The 19,858-nt window shown below is 45.5% G+C and overlaps 1 protein-coding gene across 5 annotated transcripts in view; it reads right to left on the bottom strand.

Annotated features, from left to right (window-relative positions):
• The window catches only part of LOC308040536 (exocyst complex component 3-like), a 39,151-nt gene extending 19,598 nt beyond the window's left edge, over nt 1-19,553 (bottom strand). For 4 of the 5 annotated variants that reach the window (XR_013922142.1, XM_080344606.1, XM_080344604.1 and 1 more), the window contains exons 1-7: nt 18,412-19,553; nt 13,114-13,440; nt 10,748-11,342; nt 8,930-9,047; nt 4,273-4,347; nt 2,004-2,104; nt 870-962 (exon numbers count right to left, since the gene is read on the bottom strand). Coding sequence is in view for 3 of the 5 variants with exons in the window: in XM_080344606.1 (XP_080200732.1) it covers nt 870-962; nt 2,004-2,104; nt 4,273-4,347; nt 8,930-9,047; nt 10,748-11,342; nt 13,114-13,399 (1,268 nt within the window). In the remaining 2 variants the exon portion in view is untranslated. The remainder of the gene's footprint in view (nt 1-869; nt 963-2,003; nt 2,105-4,272; nt 4,348-8,929; nt 9,048-10,747; nt 11,343-13,113; nt 13,441-18,411) is intronic. The other variant, XR_013922143.1, reaches the window with a different exon arrangement.
• Between the last annotated feature and the right edge of the window lie 305 nt (nt 19,554-19,858).

The following is a 19,858-nucleotide window of genomic DNA, read 5'->3' as shown; positions in this document are numbered from 1 at the left end:
TGTAACTTTATTCTTAGTATCACTGTAAAGAATTACATAAAAGACCCTTGTAAGTATTCAGTGAAGGATCTGGCATCAGCAACATGCAAACACGACAAACCAAAGAGCTACCTAGGCTCAACAAAAGGCTCCAATGTCAAGTAAGCACTGTGCATATGCTGGATTTGGGTGTTTTGCTGACTCCAGTGATCCCCAGATAATTTCACACAGGAAGAAGAGAAGCAACCTTGTTTTCTCCACTGCTGCAAGCACTTCTGAAATTAGCTCGTAGGTGCAAACAGCCTCCCTCACCCTTCTGTGCTTCATTGCTTCCCTCCTTCCTAGCAACCCCAGGGAAAGCCTGGCATGTTCGTCCAGGTTTCATTCAGCAAAGCACTTAAGCTTGGGCTTACTTTGAAGTGCACTAGCACACACAGTGCAATGTTTATGAGGCTCTCCTAATGATGGAGAATCAGACCAGGGAGAGGAACCACATTGCAACACATGGCAGGGTTAGCCAGGATAATGTCACCACATGAAACACAGCATTGCAGCCTGCCTCCTGCTCGGGGTCATGGACACCAGGATGACAGAGATGCTGGACCACAGGCCATTTCCCCGGCATCTGCAGAGCCTGGGAGTGGGTGAGAAGGAGCAGCACTGCCCTGCTAACACAGCAGTCCTGGCCCCCTCTCGCAGGGCAGCTGGGACAGCTCTGAAGGCCTCTCACTGACTGCAGCTGGCTCCTTCCACACTTAAGGGTTGCTGTGCATGGGGTAGGATGGCCAGACTCAGCTGGAGGAAAGCCTGACCCTGTAGCACAGTTAGAAGAAGATGAGAAAGAAGAAAATTCATTTTGCTCTACATGTCACCAGGGTCTGGTTTCTAACCTGAGAATACAGCAGTTCTCCAGGATTCGTAAGCTGCTGCAGATCCCAGGGTAGCAATCAAGCTGGATAAAGCTTCTTACTTCATTTTCATAACTAAATTAAAACAGGAAGAAATATCTTTAGGCTAGTGTGCTCCACAACACATCTGATAGCATTAGCCCAGCAGCAAATGGGAGAAATATTCTGTGATTATTTGTCTTTTCAGTGCAGACACTTTCACGCTTCAAAGTGTGAAGGACAAAGTCTCTGTCCTGCACAGCTGGTGACAAAGGAGAGCACAGGAAAGGCACAAAGAGAGCCTTTGAGCTGCCTGGGTGCCCCTGCCAGGGATGGAGAGGCAGGAGGTTCATTTTACTGTTGCTGTTGCTGCAACACTTGTTTCTGGGAAGCACCTGAGTCTTTGCCCATAAAGCCGCAGAACAAAGCCTCAGCATGTACGAGTAACCCACAAAGACTATTGACTGCTTCATCACAGCTTCAGTCACACGAAAGGCTCATGGATTACTCCATTTTATAGGAATTTCCTTCCTCTCAGAATGTGAAGTGCCAGGGATCTTAACCCAAATCTCCTTCTGAAATATTCTTCTCAGCAGCACTGGCATTTTCTGCTGTGGAGGATACACAGGGAGGGAGATGCCTGAGAGTAAAAAGCACATAAAGGGAGCCAGAAGAAGTGGCAAGAGGGCAGAAGATGAGAAGAAGACATTTGTCCTCCTCTGAGAAGCAGGACGGAGCAGAGCTCTGCGCCCTCCCAGGGAGCCAGCAGCAAGCACCGTGCCTGGGAAGCACAGCCTGGGCAGGAAGAGCCAAGCCTGGGCACTGGCCATGTGGCTGTCCCTCTTTCTGGTTGTTTTTAAGATCTGAGCCTCTCCAGAATAAACATCCCCCAAGGCTTTAACCTGTCCAGGCAAGTCTGGGTGCACTTTGTTCTCTCAGCTTTAGCCCAATGGCAAACGCTGTGCACATCAACAACAGCAAAGGGCTGTCTCTCCAGCAACAGCTTGATGGGAAACAGCCATCAAACTAAAGAGGGGCAATGGCAGATCTGGTGAACACAGCATCACCAGTCACTTCATCAGGATTTCTTTGTTTAGAGCACTGAGGACATGCCAAGGAGAACAGCATCCCTCATACCTCTCCAGGAAGCTCAGGCACTCCTCCAGGCATGCAGCTTCCACCTTCTCGCTCAGGTTCTCACTGACATGCCCAGCAGCCTCCGTCTTCTCCACTAGTATCTGTGGATTTCAAGGCATGAGAGGAGAATTGGCCAAGGTCATTTTTCCCTATGCAGTGAACCAGAATACATCCCATCCCTCACCCTGGTGCAAATCCTTCTGCCTTCTAGGAAACAACTTTTGTTTTGGTTTTGAGAGCCCTTGTGGAAATAACAGTGTTTTTAAGGAGCCTGATTTTAATGCCTGATCCTACACCTTTGCTACCGCTGCTTTCATTGCGGTCAACGGGCTGGAGCCAAGTCCTGCGCTCGGGGGAAAGCCTGTGCCCACAGATGTTCTCTGGTAGCAACATCCAGCCTGGCAGCTCAGGTCATACAAAGACCTTCCATGTGCAGGAGCACTTGTGCTTCTGTGTGACATACTGGCCGATAAATTTGGGTGCAGCTGCTAAAAAGAAAAGGTTATGCAGCTCTAACTGTGTGATCTGCATCTCTTGCCAGGTCCCTACCAGGGATGTCTGAAGAAGACAGATGTCTTCTTCCCAGCCACCACCTCTCATGCCTGACACAGCAGTGTGTGTCAAACCCCACGGCACCTGTCTCGCCCCACTGACCCCAGATGAGTGGCCCAGGTGCCTGCAGGAGGCTGTGCCACAGCTAAAAATCCACCCGCACTGGGCAGGCTTGAGCAGGTGGCAACTTAATGCTGGCCATTAGTTGCTCTGTGGAAACAAAAGCTTGCAAGGGGAGGAGAGCCAGATGGATAAAAGGAGACAGATGGACTCATGGGCTGTGCTCTCCCAGTGCTCTCAGAAGGCTCAGCCAAAGACAAAGGGTGATTCACACTGTGAATGGGTTTTTCCACTGCTCACAACAGATGTAAAAGTTCACCCAAAGGGACAGCATAAAACACACCACCCCAAAGTGTCCAGAAACTATAGCTGATGCATTTCCATGACACCTTGTTCATTTTCTATCTGGTCTTTAAGTGTCAGCCAGAGAAAATTGAGGAGGCGGTAATTTCATAAGGTTTGCCTATTCATCCAGGCTTTTCCATCACCTACCCCACAGCATTCAAACCCACCAGTTACATACATAATGGAGCAAAAACACTTGTGCTGAAGCGTGGCCAGCAATGAGGACCACAGCATTCAAACCAGGCATCAGCCTGGTCACTGTTATAAACCTTTGCTCTGTCAGCCAGAGGCAGGAAAAATCTAAGCCAGCTCAGCAGAGAAAAGCCACCCTAGCACCTATACATCACTGAGAACATCACTGGTCCACCACTCCGAGGGCACAGGCAAGGTAAAGAGGGAGCGGACCCCTTTGTGAGCTCTGCTCTTGGTGCCTGAGTCTGAGCTGGCCCAGAAAAGCCAGTTTTTGACAGATGAAGCTGTATCCTCACAAGGAAGGCCAGCTGCTCTTGATCTGCAATGTCTACTGCCAGCCTCCAATGAGGTGCTGGAGGTTGTCTGCCATCCCAAAGGACCATGAGGCTCTTCCCTCTCTCATGACCTGAAACAGGACTGCCACTGGGTTGATGGCAGCAGAGAAGAAAGATACAGTCACAGCAACCCACAACGTACCCGAGATCTCTAGCATCACTTGAATCCACACATAAACCCCAGGATTTATTTTAAGCCTTCTGCAGGTCTTGATCCAAACACCATGGTATGTGCTGCTCAGAAATCAGAAGTGCTTCTGTGACACCCTTCAAGCACTCGCCATCGCTGTGCTTTGCACTCATCCCTTGCGCTGCCAAACACACCGGGGCAGCTGTCGCAGCTGTACCCAGCACACACACGGACCAAGCTGCCCACATTGACACTGCCAGATACGGGGACCTGACATGGCTCAGCAGCTCTTGCTGCTTTTATGAAAGTGCTCTGCAGAACTCATACAGAGCAGACCAGTTAATGTACAGCATTACTTTCCAAAAGGTTATATAAAAATCCAGGTACATATATGAAAATGCAACTTCAGCTTGAATCAGCTAATCTCAGGCTCAACCCTTTTTAGTTAGCTTAGTTTTCTTCACGTATGCACAAGAGGAAAACAGGTTTGGAAGCAAACAGACGCAGTTTAAGTATGGCAACTAACTTGCAAGCTTTTCACACACTGAGCTTATCCCAAGAGATGCAAAACTAGGTCTTGCCAAATACCTACATGCTAGTGTGCAAAAACATGACTGCCCAAACCATGAGAGTTTTTCAGTTCCCCCTGGTTTACCTGAATGACTGCAGCATCTGCACAAGGGGGTTTCCCAATATCAAAGGCTTCTTTCAGAGCTTTTCCTACTTCCTTCTAAATATTAAAAGAAAAGAAAAAAACAATAGTTGAGATACAACGGCATTCATATCAAGTTAGGTTTCCCAGCCTCTCATTATGCATTTGGACTAGATTAATTTCTGCCTCAATTTTTTTGGCCGTCCCGTTTAACCCAAAGCCTGGCTATTTTCCAGCTGACCTAATAACACTATTCTGTTTTGTTCTACATTGTTTGTTTGAGTTTAAATGATTTGCAGCTTCCTTTCATCCCAGTGTCAGCTCGGGTTATCTACAGTCTTCCCTAGTTAGCTTAGCTCAAATGAAGGCGCCCACACAGCAAAACAACACTTAGACACAACGCTGTGCTGCCAGCTACTGTAGCTGAGATTTTCCACCCTTCCCAGCTCCGACCAGCACCCACATAAACCAGCCAGCGTTAATTAAAAGCATTCCTTCACTTGAGCCAGGGACTTGGGAGCGCAAAGGAGTTGGGTCAGTGTTTAGAGCTACTGTCATGGTGAGATGAGCCCCATGAGGCTGCACGATGGGAAATTTCCCAAGACTTGGCTGGCTTATGTTAGTTTGAATGGGCTGTAAAAACAAAACTAACACTGCAGAGAAAGGGCTCATTGCTTAAAACACGATCTGACCTTTATAGAAGCTTTAAACTCAAAAGCCTGGCTCGCTTATTTATTCTTTCATTTTTGCATTTTCCTCCAAGGAAACAGAAAGAATGTGAAGTCTGATCTTCCATTTTTGTCTTTGTTCTTTTCTGGCTGTTGAATTAGGAAATATGTGGCTGTCACTGAAGAATTTCATCAAAAGTATATTCAAAACAACTGCTCTGCCATACTCACTGAAAAGTGTTAATCGAAGACAAACAAGCAGTTGTAAACAACCCAAGATAAATTCCTTTCCTCCTGAGTGCCATCACCTGACTGTGAGCAATTGTGTGAACACGATGTGCTGGGATAACACATCCCAGACAAGCTGCACAAACACTTCTAGCCTACCCCAGTTGCACAGTAAAATGTGTCAGCTTAAGCCAACATGAAGGTCTTGCTCCCCAACAGGACAAAGCATGCATTTAGTCAGTAACTGCAAGGCAGTAATTTGTTGAGCCACAGTACTTAGTTGCTTTGGATCAGATGATGTGTCTGAATTAGCATGAGCTTGCTTGTTTGTAGCTCTTGTGGTGACACCAGCACCTCAGGCACCACAGCTCCAACATGGAAAAGACCAGAATTTCTGCTGTAACAAGCAGGCCCAGCTTCTTCCTTGTTCCTCCCTGTCTGACCAAGGCATGGCAACCCATGTTGTAAAGCTTCCGAGAGATGGATGGCCAGCCCACCTGTGCTGAGCGCCCAGCCAACTGCTGCCTCTTGGAAAATGCAGGAGCCTGAGTTATAACTTGGGTCCTTCCCATCTGCAGTTTTAAAACATGCAAGAATTTAACATTAAATCATAGAATCGTAGAATAGTTTGGGTTGGAAAGGACCTTCATAGGTCATCCAGTTCAACCCCCCTGCCATGAGCAGGGACATCTTCGACCAGCTCAGGTTGCTCAGAGCCCCGTCCAGCCTGGCCTGGGATGTCTCCAGGGATGGGGCATCTACCACCTCTCTGGGCAACCTGGGCCAGGGTCTCAGCACCCTCATTGTAAACAATTTCTTCCTCATGTCTGTCCTGAATCTCCCTTTTTTTAGTTTAAAACCATTACCCCTTGTCCTATCACCACATGCCCTGCTAAAAACCCTGTCCCCATCTTTCTTATAGGCTCCTTTTAAGTACTGAAAAGCCACAATAAGGTCTCCCTGGAGCCTCCTCTTCTCCAGGCTGAACAACCCCGAATCTCTCAGCCTGTCCTCACAGAAGAAGTGTTCCATCCCTCTGATTATTTTTGTGGTCTCCTCTGGATCCTCTCCAACAGGTCCATGTCTTTGCTGTATCAAGGTTATTATTGAGATCTCTACATAATTATCAACTGTGGACAAAATTAGCTAAGATGCCCAACGTGGGTGGGAGCATACCACTGACACACCAGCAGGCAGGTGGGCACAGCCTTATTCATTTGGGCAACAGCAGATCCTCAGCCCAAATTCTCCAAAGCACATGAACTTCTCAGTCTTCCTTTTGTCTACTTGAAAAAACAGAGGGAGAGAAGAAGACGCAGACTCAAGTGATTCTTTGCAGGTCAGTGTAAACCCTCCTTGAGCTTTTGTCCAGGTGTGCATGTTTAGTCCTGCTATCTCCGGTTTTGGACAAAGAGGTAGTTTTGAGTTGAAGCAGGGGATGGAAAGTTCATTTTCCACCTCTCAGTATCAGAATGAACCATGATGTCATGCTAGAAGGTTTGCCTTGCACTCATTTCACATTCCCCAGTATAGCAAGTGCAGGGGTGATGGATCGACAGCCCTATCGATAGCACCATCATTTCCAGTTCACCAACCTTGCAACCTCAAAAAGCACAAAGCCTCCTTGCCCTAGACATGTCCGGGCTGAGGGAACGCAGCCTACGTGCAGAGCTGGCCAAGTTCCCAGCAGTGGTGTTTGGAAGTGGTTTTGAATCTCACGTGGCATCTGAGCTCTCAGCACCTTCAGATGTGGTCACAGCTCTCATCGCTCATTTCTGTTTAAGGAGATCTTAGTTTACACAGGTACCAGGCCTGCTCTCCCTGTGACAAAGCCAGGTTTTCATAGGCAAAGCAGACCATGCCTTATTCTGGTCATGTCTCCTTTCATTTAGAATAAATTAGTCATCCATTGAGGTGGCAAAACTACACCATGTGATTTACAATCACAATTATACATTACAGTCACTCAGAGATATCTGACAGGATATTTGCTCAATAGCAGCTTCCTGCACATTCATAATAATGAAAGGGCTGGCGTATCCTGGAAAAAGAAACAGAGGGATAAAGCAGGTTTTATAAGTTATGCCACTGAGCTGAGTGAAGAGACATCCATAATTTTTCCATATGGGGTCAGCTCATATCCACTTAAGCTCATTAGCTTGAGCCTGGAGCTGGTCCTAAGCTGGCCAGGTTTGAAGCGAGCTGGGTCGCTGCTGTACCACACTCTCCAGCAATTCCAGCTCTGTTCTCTGTGCAGTATGGCACCATGTAGAGCTGCAATGCTTCCAGGTCCAAGGTGGCATGAAAAAATGCAGCCAACTCAAGGCAGTGGAAAAAATGCAGCCAACTCAGGGCAGTGTGGCATAAGAGCTGGTAACAACTGCCAGATCTAGGTGAGCCCGCTCAGCACACGGTGAAAGAAGGAAGCCTACGGTTAAACAAAAGCTTTCTCCAGCCATTATATTAGAAAGAAGAAAAGAAATATATGTATATTAAATTCTCCATCACTGTTAGTCAGCATCTCTGAGGGTTTGTCAATGACTCAGTGATAACCTCACTAGCACTACCCTGAGTAAAGTCATTTCCTTCATTGAAATATGTGCTAAAAACAGACCTGAAAAACATGTGCCCTTCCCCAGGGTAATGATTAGAAATAGACCATAAAGATGCTTAAACACTTAAATTGGTATGGTTTAAGCATATTGTCACCAGCTGGCACCTCTGCTTACATGTTTGTGACTATCTTCGTGTTTTCCCTGAGGGAATAAATGTTGAGGAAAATCTCTGCAATTTAGAGTACTTTCCCCGTGGTGATTCAGCAGGTTGCCATGGAATTTCCCCCTCTCTGCTCGCCAGTGGCTGGTGGAAAGGGAGAGAGATGAGCGTGGTAACTCCTGCTGCTGCATTTCAGCTTTAGCTCAATCTAAAAGTCCCCGCTGAGTTTTCCAAATAGCGTGGTTTCCTCTGCAGCTCCCCATTGCTACAATCCATGTTCCCTCCTTCATTTGTATTCCACACACCAAGACAGCATCCTTCAAAGGAGGAGCTTCACTGAGCAAAGGAGGAGCTCCTGCAGCCCTGGAGCTGAGGTCACCTGTGGGGCAAGGCAGGATGCTCTGCTCCGACCTTACGGGAGGGCAGTGCCAGCTGTGCACCAGCTGCACGATTTCTTGTGCTGGGCTCAGGAAATACTCTGTGCTGTAACCTCAGCAGTGTCAGCCCAGCTGGAGACGGCTGTGAGGCAGCCACATACAGACAAACCCAGCAGCCTCAATATCCTGCACAGCTGAGGCAAAGGGGCTATAAAAACAACAAAAAAAGAAAAACACCTGTTGCACATTCTAGGCTCATTAACAGCTGGAGAGAAGATGAACAGCATCTTGAAATGGCCCTCAATAAGGATGTGGATTTCACCCATAGCCTCCATTTCCTCCAGATACACTGGCTGCTGAACAGAGTAGACAGCAGCACTATGAAGAGGCAGCAACAGGATGAAGAGAGATTTGTAAATTTCCCAATATCTCTTTGCTAACGAGCAAGGAAAAGGGCAGCATCCCTTTGGCAGAAGACACTCACGGACCTTCACACTTGGGCTCTGCAATGAAACCCGGCCAAGATGGAGACCTTGGGGCTCACACACACCTGAGCAGATCTGGCTCAGGCAGCAAGGGAGCAGCTAATTTAGCAGTGGCATTTCTTATTTTAAAACCATGGGAAAAAAAAAAAACAACAGATGTATTGGGGAAAAACTCCTGAATTCTTACCCGAGTGACTGCAAGTAACTTTTCCTCAGTCTTCAACACAATCCACATGAGATGCTGCACACCAAGGGAAGGGCTGTGCTGGGGGCTCTGCCTGGATCCCAGACATGTCTCGCTGCTGCTGTGTATAGAGAGAAGATTTCAGCCTGAGGGGCAGCGTCCTGCTGGTCCACAGCCCCTCGCCCACCTGGCAGCCCCTGCCTGGCACCTCCTGCCAAGTACACAGGGTGCCCCGCAAGCACCCAGCAGTGTCTGCAGTGCTGGGGCAGCCACAACATGGTAGATGATCTGTATCACACCCTTTTTCCACCTATTCTTTCATGATGTTTCTTTTCCTTCTTCCTGTATTTGCTGCCCAAATTGCACTTTTTGCTCACCATTTCCCTCTCCCCTTCCCTCAGTCCTGCTGCTGAATTCCTTCTCAGGCTTGGGCAGAGCTACCCAAACACACTTCCATGGATGCACCACTTTACAAGTGTCACATATTCTCTCTGAATGGAATAAAAAGCAGCTATATACCAGGACAACTGCATCTACACAGGAGCTTTCATTAAAGTTGAAACTGTATTCAGTGAGAAAAATCAAAATAGTTAAGTCTGGCATCTCTGCTTTTCTCATCTCCACTTTCTTTACAACCTTCTGACCTGAATATAGTCACAGGCTGCTACTGTTTGTTTTTTTTTTTTGCTTGAAGGAATTCAGCATTTGCAAACCACTTACATTTTTCCTGTCTTTGAGCTTTTCATTATATATTTACATTACAGAATTATTCACCTCCAGTTTCATGTAAGTTTCCAATATTTCATCAATCCATTACTCTTATTTAAAATTGAAGTTTGACCATTTTAAACTCATAAAAGCAGCAGCAGAAGGGATGCATCCTGGCCACGTCTCCCATGTGCCTGAGGACCGCATGCACCAGCAGGTACCCACCACCCTGCCTCCCTCCTTTGGGAGCTGGTCAGGGGAAGAACCCACCTGATTAACTGTTTATGAGCTAATCAAGGGTTTGTAAGTGTAATTAATAAAAGGAACAGAAAAACTCTAGGCTTGGATGGAAGCAATCAAATAAACCAGAAGGGCTGAAAACTATTGGGATGTAAGTGGATTGAAGCTGTCAAGTAGCAAAGTAATCATGGACACAGAAAATCAAACACCTTATCTACTACTGTTATACAAAAAGAAATAATAAGCTTTAGGCTTTGATGAAACCCACAGGCTTTGAATTCACGTTGGGGCAAAAGGTCCCAGATGTGTCACTCTTCAGATCATGGGGAAAGCCACATCTGTTTTCCCAAACTTGGGCAGGAATTTAATGATCTGCTATATATTTCTCCTGTGATCTGAACACTAGTGCAGGAAATATGGAAACAACTGGTCAAACTGCAAGCCAGATAGAATAGCAAGAGAATTAAGGAGACAACAAGAAAAGTCAGCAGAGCACCATGTTGGCAAGAGAAAATTATTCTGGAGTAACTGGAGTATTATGGACCTTGCTAAAAAAAAAAAGGCTTAATGCAATAAAATAAATTGTTTGAGAAAGCAGGACACTGTGCAAGTCCAACAAGAGTCCAGTGGAGAAATACCTGCCTACCTCAGGTAAGCCCCTGAGCCCAATACTAAGGATTTAGAAAGAGGCAACACTGCAATGAAAAAAGGTTCTGATTCTGAGAGCACAGAAGATAAAACAGGCAGTGGACAAGTCTGAACTCAGCAAGAGTCCTGAGTACCACTGCGTTAACGGAAAGCAGAGATTGTGCTCAGAACTGAAGAACAGAGACACAGGGGAAATGTAGAGAAAAAGAAGTCTTTCAAACATACCTTCTGTACATTTTAAGGCCCCATTCATAAACTAAAAGACATTGTCTGAAGCTGAAATGGTTGCTGCCAGTAAGTGCAGAAAGGTGGGAAGACAAAGAGGCATGACAGCAGTGGGCATAGGTGGCGAACAGTCCTGCTTCCTTGAAGACACCACTTCTGTGCTCCAGGCTGGGAAGAAATGCCGTTTCCAGATGATTCAGGTGCTGTTTTAGTGCAGTCTCGTCTGTGTTACTAGAGGAACCAAAGGGAGGAATCTGGGCTGTCATGTACTGTATTAGTTTCTCCTCCAGATCTTTCCTCCAGAAGTTTGGACTCCAAGTGGAAACAGAGTCTGTCTCCTGGTTGCTGCCAAGCCACTCTGCTTCCTTCTGCTTCTCCCACCTCAGAGATTCCCCCACTGACTGCAATGGCTCCAGGAACATCCCACCACTTCCACCGAGAGCTTCTCCCACCACAGTCCACATTTGTTCAGCCAGTAGTGTATAAAGAGATTCAGACTTGCCCACACCATCATTTCCAGAATGCTCCAGATCATAAATATGATCACAAGCTTCAAAAAATTTTCCTTGCTCAATGAATCCACAGATGGTTTCCTCTGCAACAGAGAGAGCAATGACAACTTGACGTTTGTTCACTCCTCTATAGGACCCATTACTTCAATATCCAAGTACTGAAGTATCTGGTTTATATGTATCCCCAAAATTTTCAGGGTATACTCAAGATCATGTCACTTAAGGTACAGCACTAGCACCTCTCAGTTTCCTCAGGGTAAGTACTTTCTTTCCTCTTTCTTTCTTTCTTTCTTTTCTTTCTTTCTTTTCTTTCTTTCTTCCTTCCTTCCTTCCTTCCTTCCTTCCTTCCTTCCTTCCTTCCTTCCTTCCTTCCTTCCTTCCTTCCTTCCTTCCTCCTCCAGGCTAACTAAGCCTGCAGACTGGTCTTCTGCAGCTTTCTGTCATCATCCCAGTAGACCTCTTCTTGTGGGCAATGCAGGTTCATTAATGACAATCTTTACTTAAGGAAGGTACATTTTGTCCAGAACAAAAGCATTAGAGAAATGACATCTTCTGAAAAAACCAAGAGCTAAAAGTCAAGCCCAGAAGGAATCCTCTGTCTTCTCTACATAAGCCCTGGAACAAAGCACTGCAAACTCTCTTGCAAGGTCCCTTCCTCCTGTTCAGAGTCTGGCATCGCTACACAGAGGGTCTCACTCCTGCCAGCGAGCTCTTTTCTTAGACCAAGGATGCTCAGTGCAGTCCAGGGCCCCCTCTGTGCCCGGGCTTTTTAACTAGGCCAAATAACTATGTGTGCTATTTTGCCCAAAGCTGAAAATCAGAAGGTGGGCTACCCATCTGCAGTATCTCAGCATATGGGATTCACGTAACTCCCCATGACTTCCACATCTGCAAGAAGCTGTGGTGACTGAGCCATCACCCTAATCACCAGACACCTCGTCAAGGCAATTATTAAATCTTTAAAGTTCAGAAGTTGGATGAAGTTTTTTCCCTGCTGCTTATTTCCAAAGTGTCTTACCCATCACACCCAGCCCACCACTAAGAGCTAGAAGTAATCTCACAACAGCTGCACAGAGCTGCATTTCTTTCTCTGTGCATTTTACAGAGGACAAAAATTGAGCAACAAAGAGTTAAGAAGATTTGCCCAAAGGCATCTGGAGCAGAGCTCAGAGGAAAAATCGAACTTGGTGAGAACCCTGGGAAAGTTAAGCAAGGCCAGAAGCTGTGGGACTCTGAAATCAATTCAGGAGACAGCTTTGGGTGTAGAGTGAAGAGTGAAAGAGTATGAGTTTCCATTGCCTGTATCCAAACTTTTCTCTATGAAAATACCTCGTCTGTGTAATAAGAACTAAATCAACCAGGACTGGAGGGACGAATGTGACACAAAATGGAGAAGGGCTGATGCAAGGATCTTCAGCAAAGCAATGGGCAAGCTGTTCAGGAAGGGTCTAGCAAGCTGCACTCATCCTGCCTCAATACATGCCACAGATAGGAAATGATTCCTTGGTACAGTTAGCCCATGTACAACCTACCTCCCCCTCTTCATCTGTGGAAAAATGGCACACTCACACCCAACAGGCTGCCAGTCACATGTACATCATCTTTCTCACAAGACACATCAGGGATAAAAATAAGGACAGCAAAGAGAAACATTTGTGAGGCAAAGGGAAAGTAAAATAGAAAAGTTTCCAGAGGAGCAAGTGTACAGTTCAGAAAGGACAATAACTCAGGTGGAGGACAGGGAGGAGGAAAGTATAACGCACCTACTCCATACGCTAACAAAAACAAGAGCCTGCAGGGCTGGGAGAGGCAGAGAAGGTCCAGCATGGGACCCAGAAACAACTTCAAGGTTACCTGCAGGCATCTCTCCCTCCACATCCTTCCTACTGGTTCTCATCTTCAGCAACTTCCCTGCCACATCCTCACCACCAGCCTTCTCCTCCGCTGCCTCTTTCCCACCAGCCACGGCCTTTAGCATTTTGCCTGCCACAGTTTTCAGTTTCCCTCTCCTCTTCGCTTCCTGCTTCTTCCTCTCCTCGTGCGTGTCCCTGGGCACCATCCTTGCATTTTCCCCAGCCATCTTCTCCCACTTGCTGCCTCTTCCCACTAAGGCTCCCCAGGAATACTTTATCTTCCTCATGATGCCAGCAGATTCAGATGCTTCCTGTCCAATTGAGAATACTATCGGAAAAACAAACAAACAAAAAGGTAAGAAACACTTCTATGCAAGGTGCTCCTAGGGGTTGTCTCCCAGAGAAGACATTTCTCCCCAGATTTCTCTTTTTTCCATGCGGCTACAGGCTTCAGCTGCCTTCTAAGAAGTCCAGCCTGGTCCGTGCCTGTGCTGAGTGAAAACATTTTTATAGGCTGCCCACCCTCTTAGGTAACTTCTTTCTCTTCTAGGAAAACAATGTCAAAAACCTCATACACAGTCTAACCACATGCACTGGGGGAAAGCCAGCGGGATTTTCAGCATTTTCTAAATGACTAAAACATCCCTGCAGGCAGTCAGTTATCACTATGACAATCCTATCAGTCTAAGGGAGTTGATTATTAATAGTTTCTATGAAGCACAAATCACTTCCCATCCTCCCCACGTGCCCCGGCTGCACCTGAGCTCTTCTTTGGCAAGGAGATTAGGCCTGGCTTTGGAGCCAAATTTTTTCTCACCTCCCAGCCAGCCCAGTGTTAGCCAACAGGGAGGAAAAGCCCCAGAGAATGGGCGTTGGTTTTCATGTTTTAGCAGCACCATTCAGAGGAGATAACAGTGACCTCAGCCTCCTGGATTGTGCAATTTTCCAGCAACTATATACACTGTTATATTTATATTCTATATTCTATTTATTATATGATATGATATATTATTTATCTATTCTATGCTTCATATCTGGAAGAATTCCAGGCCAGGCTGGATGGGGCTCTGAACAACCTGATCTGGGTGAAGATGTCCCCACTCATTGCGGTGGGGAGGGGAGTTGGACTAGATGACCTTAAAGGTCTCTTCCAACCCAAACCATTCTATGATTCTACGCTTATTTTATATTTATATTTACACACATCTATGTAAATGGCATGACATCGCACCAATCCACCCTGGATGTGTGTGCGTGCGTTTCCATGTGTGTATGCACATACACGTCTGTTCACCAGCCAGCCTCCCCAGTGAAGAGAAATGAGATGTGTGCCCGCTTACTGCAAGGATGGTCTTGGTGAGTTGGGGGCTGCTAAAGGTTCTGACCATAAAACTCTTAACAAATTCCTACATAGAAAATATAATTAACTAACTCCACAAGCTCATATTTAAAATAGATTTTTAAAAGGTCCTTGCACTGCAGTGAGAAATATACTACACTTGGAGATAAGCTGAAATACCCTCCTTACCATGTTCTGTTTGCTATATATTTACAAACTGGGTTTTGTTTCTGCATTCCATTATAATAAAAATGAAATCAAGAACTTGAGGATTTTCTTCAGCTGAGGACAGTCTCTTGTATTAGCCACTATATGCCGAACTGATTCAAAACTATACACTATTCAAGAATGATTTCAGGTACTATGAATTTAAGAGGCAATTTCCACACATCATCTAGATTAATCTGAATATGTGCTTTTGTCTTTCTGGGTTTAATGCCTGTTGTTTCTTCCAAGATTTTCTACATTTTTGTTACAGTAAAATTCCACTAGTTTCCTACTTGGAAACCAAGTAAATGTTATGAGATTCTGGCACTTTTACTCAGTGCTTAATTCCACCAGCATGTTATCATGGAGCCATTTGATGCATTAGTAATGATAGGGAGAAGGAAATACATACGTTTCGTTTGGAAGGACAAACAGAAATTCCAGCAGTGGTCATACATTTGAACTGTTGCCAGTAGGAAATACCAAGGTTGCAAAATACAGTGTTTTCCCAAGTTGTGAAAAAGGTTTAATTTTGAGAGGCTTTATGTACATTCCATTTTGACCTTAATTTTTAATCAGCCAAAGTTAAAGTGTTTCCTTTGGAATATTATAGCTGCACGATGTATGAATGCAAGATGGAGAGGGTTAGTACTGAAGAGATGCATGCCAGGCATGCTGAAACCCTCCACCAATATTTTCCCATGAAAACTCCAACACAGCATGTTTATGTTTCACTTCATCAGCATTTTTCCAACAAGCCCGCCTCTAACATTTCCCCAGACTTCTCTGTGGAAGGAAATTGGATGTCAAAGTGCCAGTCCTGCAGGCAAGATTCTCTGTAGTATGCAGATTTTGAACACACTACAATTGCAGATCGTGCCCTAAACTGGAGCAACATGATGTATGGGAATTGCTGTTATTTTCCCTGAAAGCTTCTTTCAAGGGAATACAATATGAGCCTCTGGAAAGCAGGGAGTGTCTGAGCAGAGATGGATGGACTTCCTGAGGCTAGGACCATCTCTTAGTCCACAGTCAGTTTGATCCACTCAATCAAAGCTATGGTAGATACTCAAGATACAAGTGCCCCCAGGAGACACCCCATCTGAGCACTGTGGTACCAACAATCCAGATGGCTCATCTGTTCTACCCTTACTGGGTTCACAGACCAGGGGCAACATGTGTGTATGGGCAAACAGGCAGCCGTGAGCATCTAACGAAAGGACAGCAAGTTGAGAATGGCCTTCCTGACTGTGGGCACCAGGTCCAGCAGCAGCATGAGGTGATGCCCCATCCCTCCTGCTGCAGCGGGAGCAGCAATCCATTGTCACCCGCTTCGCACACCTCTGCTCACAACTGCCTTCCGAAGGCAAGGGTTGAGGAAGGCATCCCTGAGGAGGAATGCACTGTACCAGGAGAGGACATGCCACCAAAGGAGCTGCCAAACGGCCACCAGCAGCCTGCTTTTCTGGGTCTACATGCTTTAACAGCACATGCAGGCTGCACAGGTCTCTCCTCTCTGTCTCTAATGCTATTTTACTGCTCTGGGTAAAGTTTTGAAGCTAAAACATGGGGATGATTTGAATCTCTAGGAACATCTTCTACCTCAGTGCTTCCATTAGTGGTTTTTTTGCCTAGACAAGCAAAGTCCCCAGGGAAGCTACACCTTTACAGCAGAGGAGCTGAAAAGTGTCAAGATCAAACTAGAACAAAGGTCCTTCACCAAGTGTTAACATAATGCAAAGGGGTTGTTTGCTGTCCAAACCCTTCATTTTGGGCAGGGGATTCGGAACACAGCTACATTTTCACCTATTCCTTCTATGGGCTCCTGAGATGCCCACCCAAGGGGAGTCTTTCCAAGCAGAAAGAAGGGGAGGAGGAAATCACAAGGACACACCACCCTGACACACATGGTTCTGCTTCTGAACAATCTCCTTTGTCAGGTGTACCAAATGACCTTCCTCTTCCTCAAAAGGCACTTCTTGGATGCCCGCCCCTGCCTCCTCCTCCTTCCTGGTGTTTCAATGCCTCTATTTATCCACAGTGTGACGTTCTCTAGGGTGGTCATTCTCCTTTCTGACCCTTGCAAAAGAGAAGCAATTTGTCTTCGAGGAACATCCCCAGCATTCAGGAGTTCCCCCTGTTCCCCGGAGCTCCTGGGAAAGCCCACAGCCTCCCCACATCACTGAGCCTCTGTCCTTCTGTCTCAGAAAAACTGTAACTCCTTTGTCTTTGGGACCTTTCACTAAACAAGCAAATATCTTGAATACATTTTTATATTGTTTCCCTGTTGACTTAACTCTTTATCTTCCTGCTTCCCATTTCTTTTGCCCAAATAGATAAAATCTCTTCATAATAAGTGGTTCGTGTGCCTGACTTGAACAATAGCTGTTCGGTCTGGATGCTAATCAGATGAAGTCAGACTATTAGCACTTCAAATGAAGTGACTTTGCAAGAGTCCAATTACATTAATATTCTAATTCCAGCAAAGCAGTGATGGCCCTGGTTGCTTTGCAGGGACTCCACATGAATGCAGTCAGGCACATACAATGGAAAATTTGTGCTCAGTAGCATCTGTTATATGAAATACATTTGAGTCCTAACAGGCAGACTGGATGTACAGTATTGAGAGAGAGAGAGGGATCTGGGATTTTTTTTACCTCCTTCTCTATTTCCAGAACATACCAGTACTCTCCATCACTCTGAATCACAGGCATTAAAGATGGCAGAAAATAATATTAATTATGTTGATAAAACATTCAGAGTACGGCACAGAAACATGGTGATTCGCTAGGATACAAATTCATGCAAAAGCACTTTGTGAAGCTCTCCCGTAGTCTGGCAATGTTGTTCCTCTACCCACACGCAGCATCTTTGACTTCATCCGCATCAATGAACAGACAGTCTGTATTGTAATCACGGTAGACTTTTTGGAGAAAGAAAAAACAACCAACCAATCCAACCAAAACAAAACAAAACAAAAAAACCCACAAAACAAAACAGCCTCTCCCTCCGGTTTGACATTGCAGTTGGGATTGCCATGATGGCCACATGCAAGAAATGACTTTGCTAGTTGTGCAAAATCAGTTGCTTATCATTCTGTGGAAAGCATATATTTATCCTTATTTCCCAAGGATAACCCCATTTTCTAAGGAAATGAGACAATTCACCCACAGGTTGCGTGCATCTCTGTGTTCATCTGATCCCCTGCCCTAAGGCACCTGAGTGGGTTTTAAGTCAGTTTTAACCAATTTTAAAGCTAGTTTTAACCAAACTGGCAGAGGGTGGTTTGCACAAAATAGTACATCCCTACACACTTCATGAAAGTACCTGGCTGAGGAGATATGAGAGACTCTCACTGCGCCTGCTGAGGAACAAAACACGGCACAAACTCAGCCTTTATTAGACATCAGAGACTCCACCCGGCAGCTCAACCTGAAGGTACACAGATATGGTTTCCTTGCCTCTGTTGTTCACCAAATCCCCTGTTTACTCCCTGTCTAACCCATGTATGTGCAAGAGTACATAAAGCAGCACAAATATTTAATACAAGCTACCTTTCCCATAGTAACAGCTGAAATGAAGCTGCTTCCCTGCAGTGCCTCCCCACCTCAGACTGCACCCCCTCCAAACATCTGGGTTACCCCAAACAGGCAGAAGACCCATGAGTTTGGAGCTAATTTGCAGCTGCTGCTGCTGCCCAACAGCCACAGCTGGAGCAAAAGGGAAAGAAGGAACTTTCTTCCTTTCTCTTACTGAGCACGTTTGCTTGAGTAGCTCTTCTCCCCGCAGCCACTAATTTTCATCACATTTTGCAAAGCTTAATCTGAGACTTCTGTCCTGCTCTGGATTTGCCTGAAACTGGAGGAGAAACAGTATTAGGAGGGTACAAACAGATGGACTGACAGACAGGCTACACGGTCCCAGCAGTTTCAGAAACCACACTGAAGTCCTAAGAATAAGTTCCCTGAAGAACTAAATACTGCCCCTTCCCCTGCCCTGAATACTGAAACAAAACACATTTGGACTTGATGTACAATTTGTGATTGCTCTGTTTTCCTCCTGATTGTGAAGACCCCATTTCAAATTGACCTCGATTTTCACTTAATTAGTAACCTACTTTGCCATTCCTTTGGAACATTTTTAGCTAATTTCTGGGGATTTTTGCCTTATTCTGTTTTTTTGGCGTTTGTTTTTCAGAGTGAAACAAGCATTGTTTTAGGGAAAATGTTTTCCCTTTTGACAGCGACAACAATAATGACAAATAAATCACACAACCCCCAAAATTTTAAATACGAACTGCAGAAAGCCTAGCAAGAGGAATGTTCAAAGTGACCCTAAAAATCCCTACATTAAAAATATCCTATCTGCATAGCAAGAGAAGACTAAAGCAATACTTCCCAAAGTCTTCACTTTCAGTAAAGAAATTTGGGTCAAGCTGGGAATTCCCACTCCCTGATTTTGCCCTGCAGGCCTCCAGCAAGGACCAAGGATACTGTGGTAACTGCAGCTTCCTTCTGCTTTTCTTCGGCATCAGTGGAAGAGGGAGAAAAATTGATCCACCAGACAGAGGACACAGCACATGATACAGACTAGTTAAAAACCAGTTTGACCAGACTCCAAAAATGGGGCAACAAAATATTTCAAAGCAAACATTAATTTCCAAATACTTAAAGCAAGGCAGGCTGACCAAAGCCGTGCTTGCCCAGGGCCTCCGGAGTCCTGCATGGGCAGAAGGTGAAAAAGAGATATAGTCTGACTGTGTTGTCCTACCATATATACTTCTTTATAAACAATATAGACAATATAGGTAGCGGAGGGAATTGTTTCTGCCACAGAAACCACTGCAGTGCTACACGTTGATCACATCCCTGGAAGAGCAGCCACCCAACAGCTTGGTTTCTAATCCTAAGACCTATCTGAAGAGTTATCCCAGGAAAGCTCCAGGGGCAGGTCTGCCAGAGGAAAGCTACAACTTAAAAGCTGCTTGCTATCCTTGGCATGGAAAGAGCTTTTTAAAAAGAATAAATTATGGATATTGTTTGGCAGTGCAGTAAAGAATGTGTTGCCTCAACCACCACCATGCCTCTTTCCAAGATGATGCATGATTTTATATAGAAGGGTGTTCTTTTTGAAAGATTGTATTATGGATATTCCATCACTATTTGGACAGAAAAGCCTAGAATTATTTTATTTGAGTCTT

Source organism: Nesoenas mayeri (assembly GCF_963082525.1).
Source record: "Nesoenas mayeri genome assembly, chromosome: 5".
Taxonomy (NCBI): Eukaryota; Metazoa; Chordata; class Aves; order Columbiformes; family Columbidae; genus Nesoenas; species Nesoenas mayeri.
Note: the sequence above shows the minus strand (reverse complement) of the source record. Positions and strands in the feature narration are given on the sequence as shown.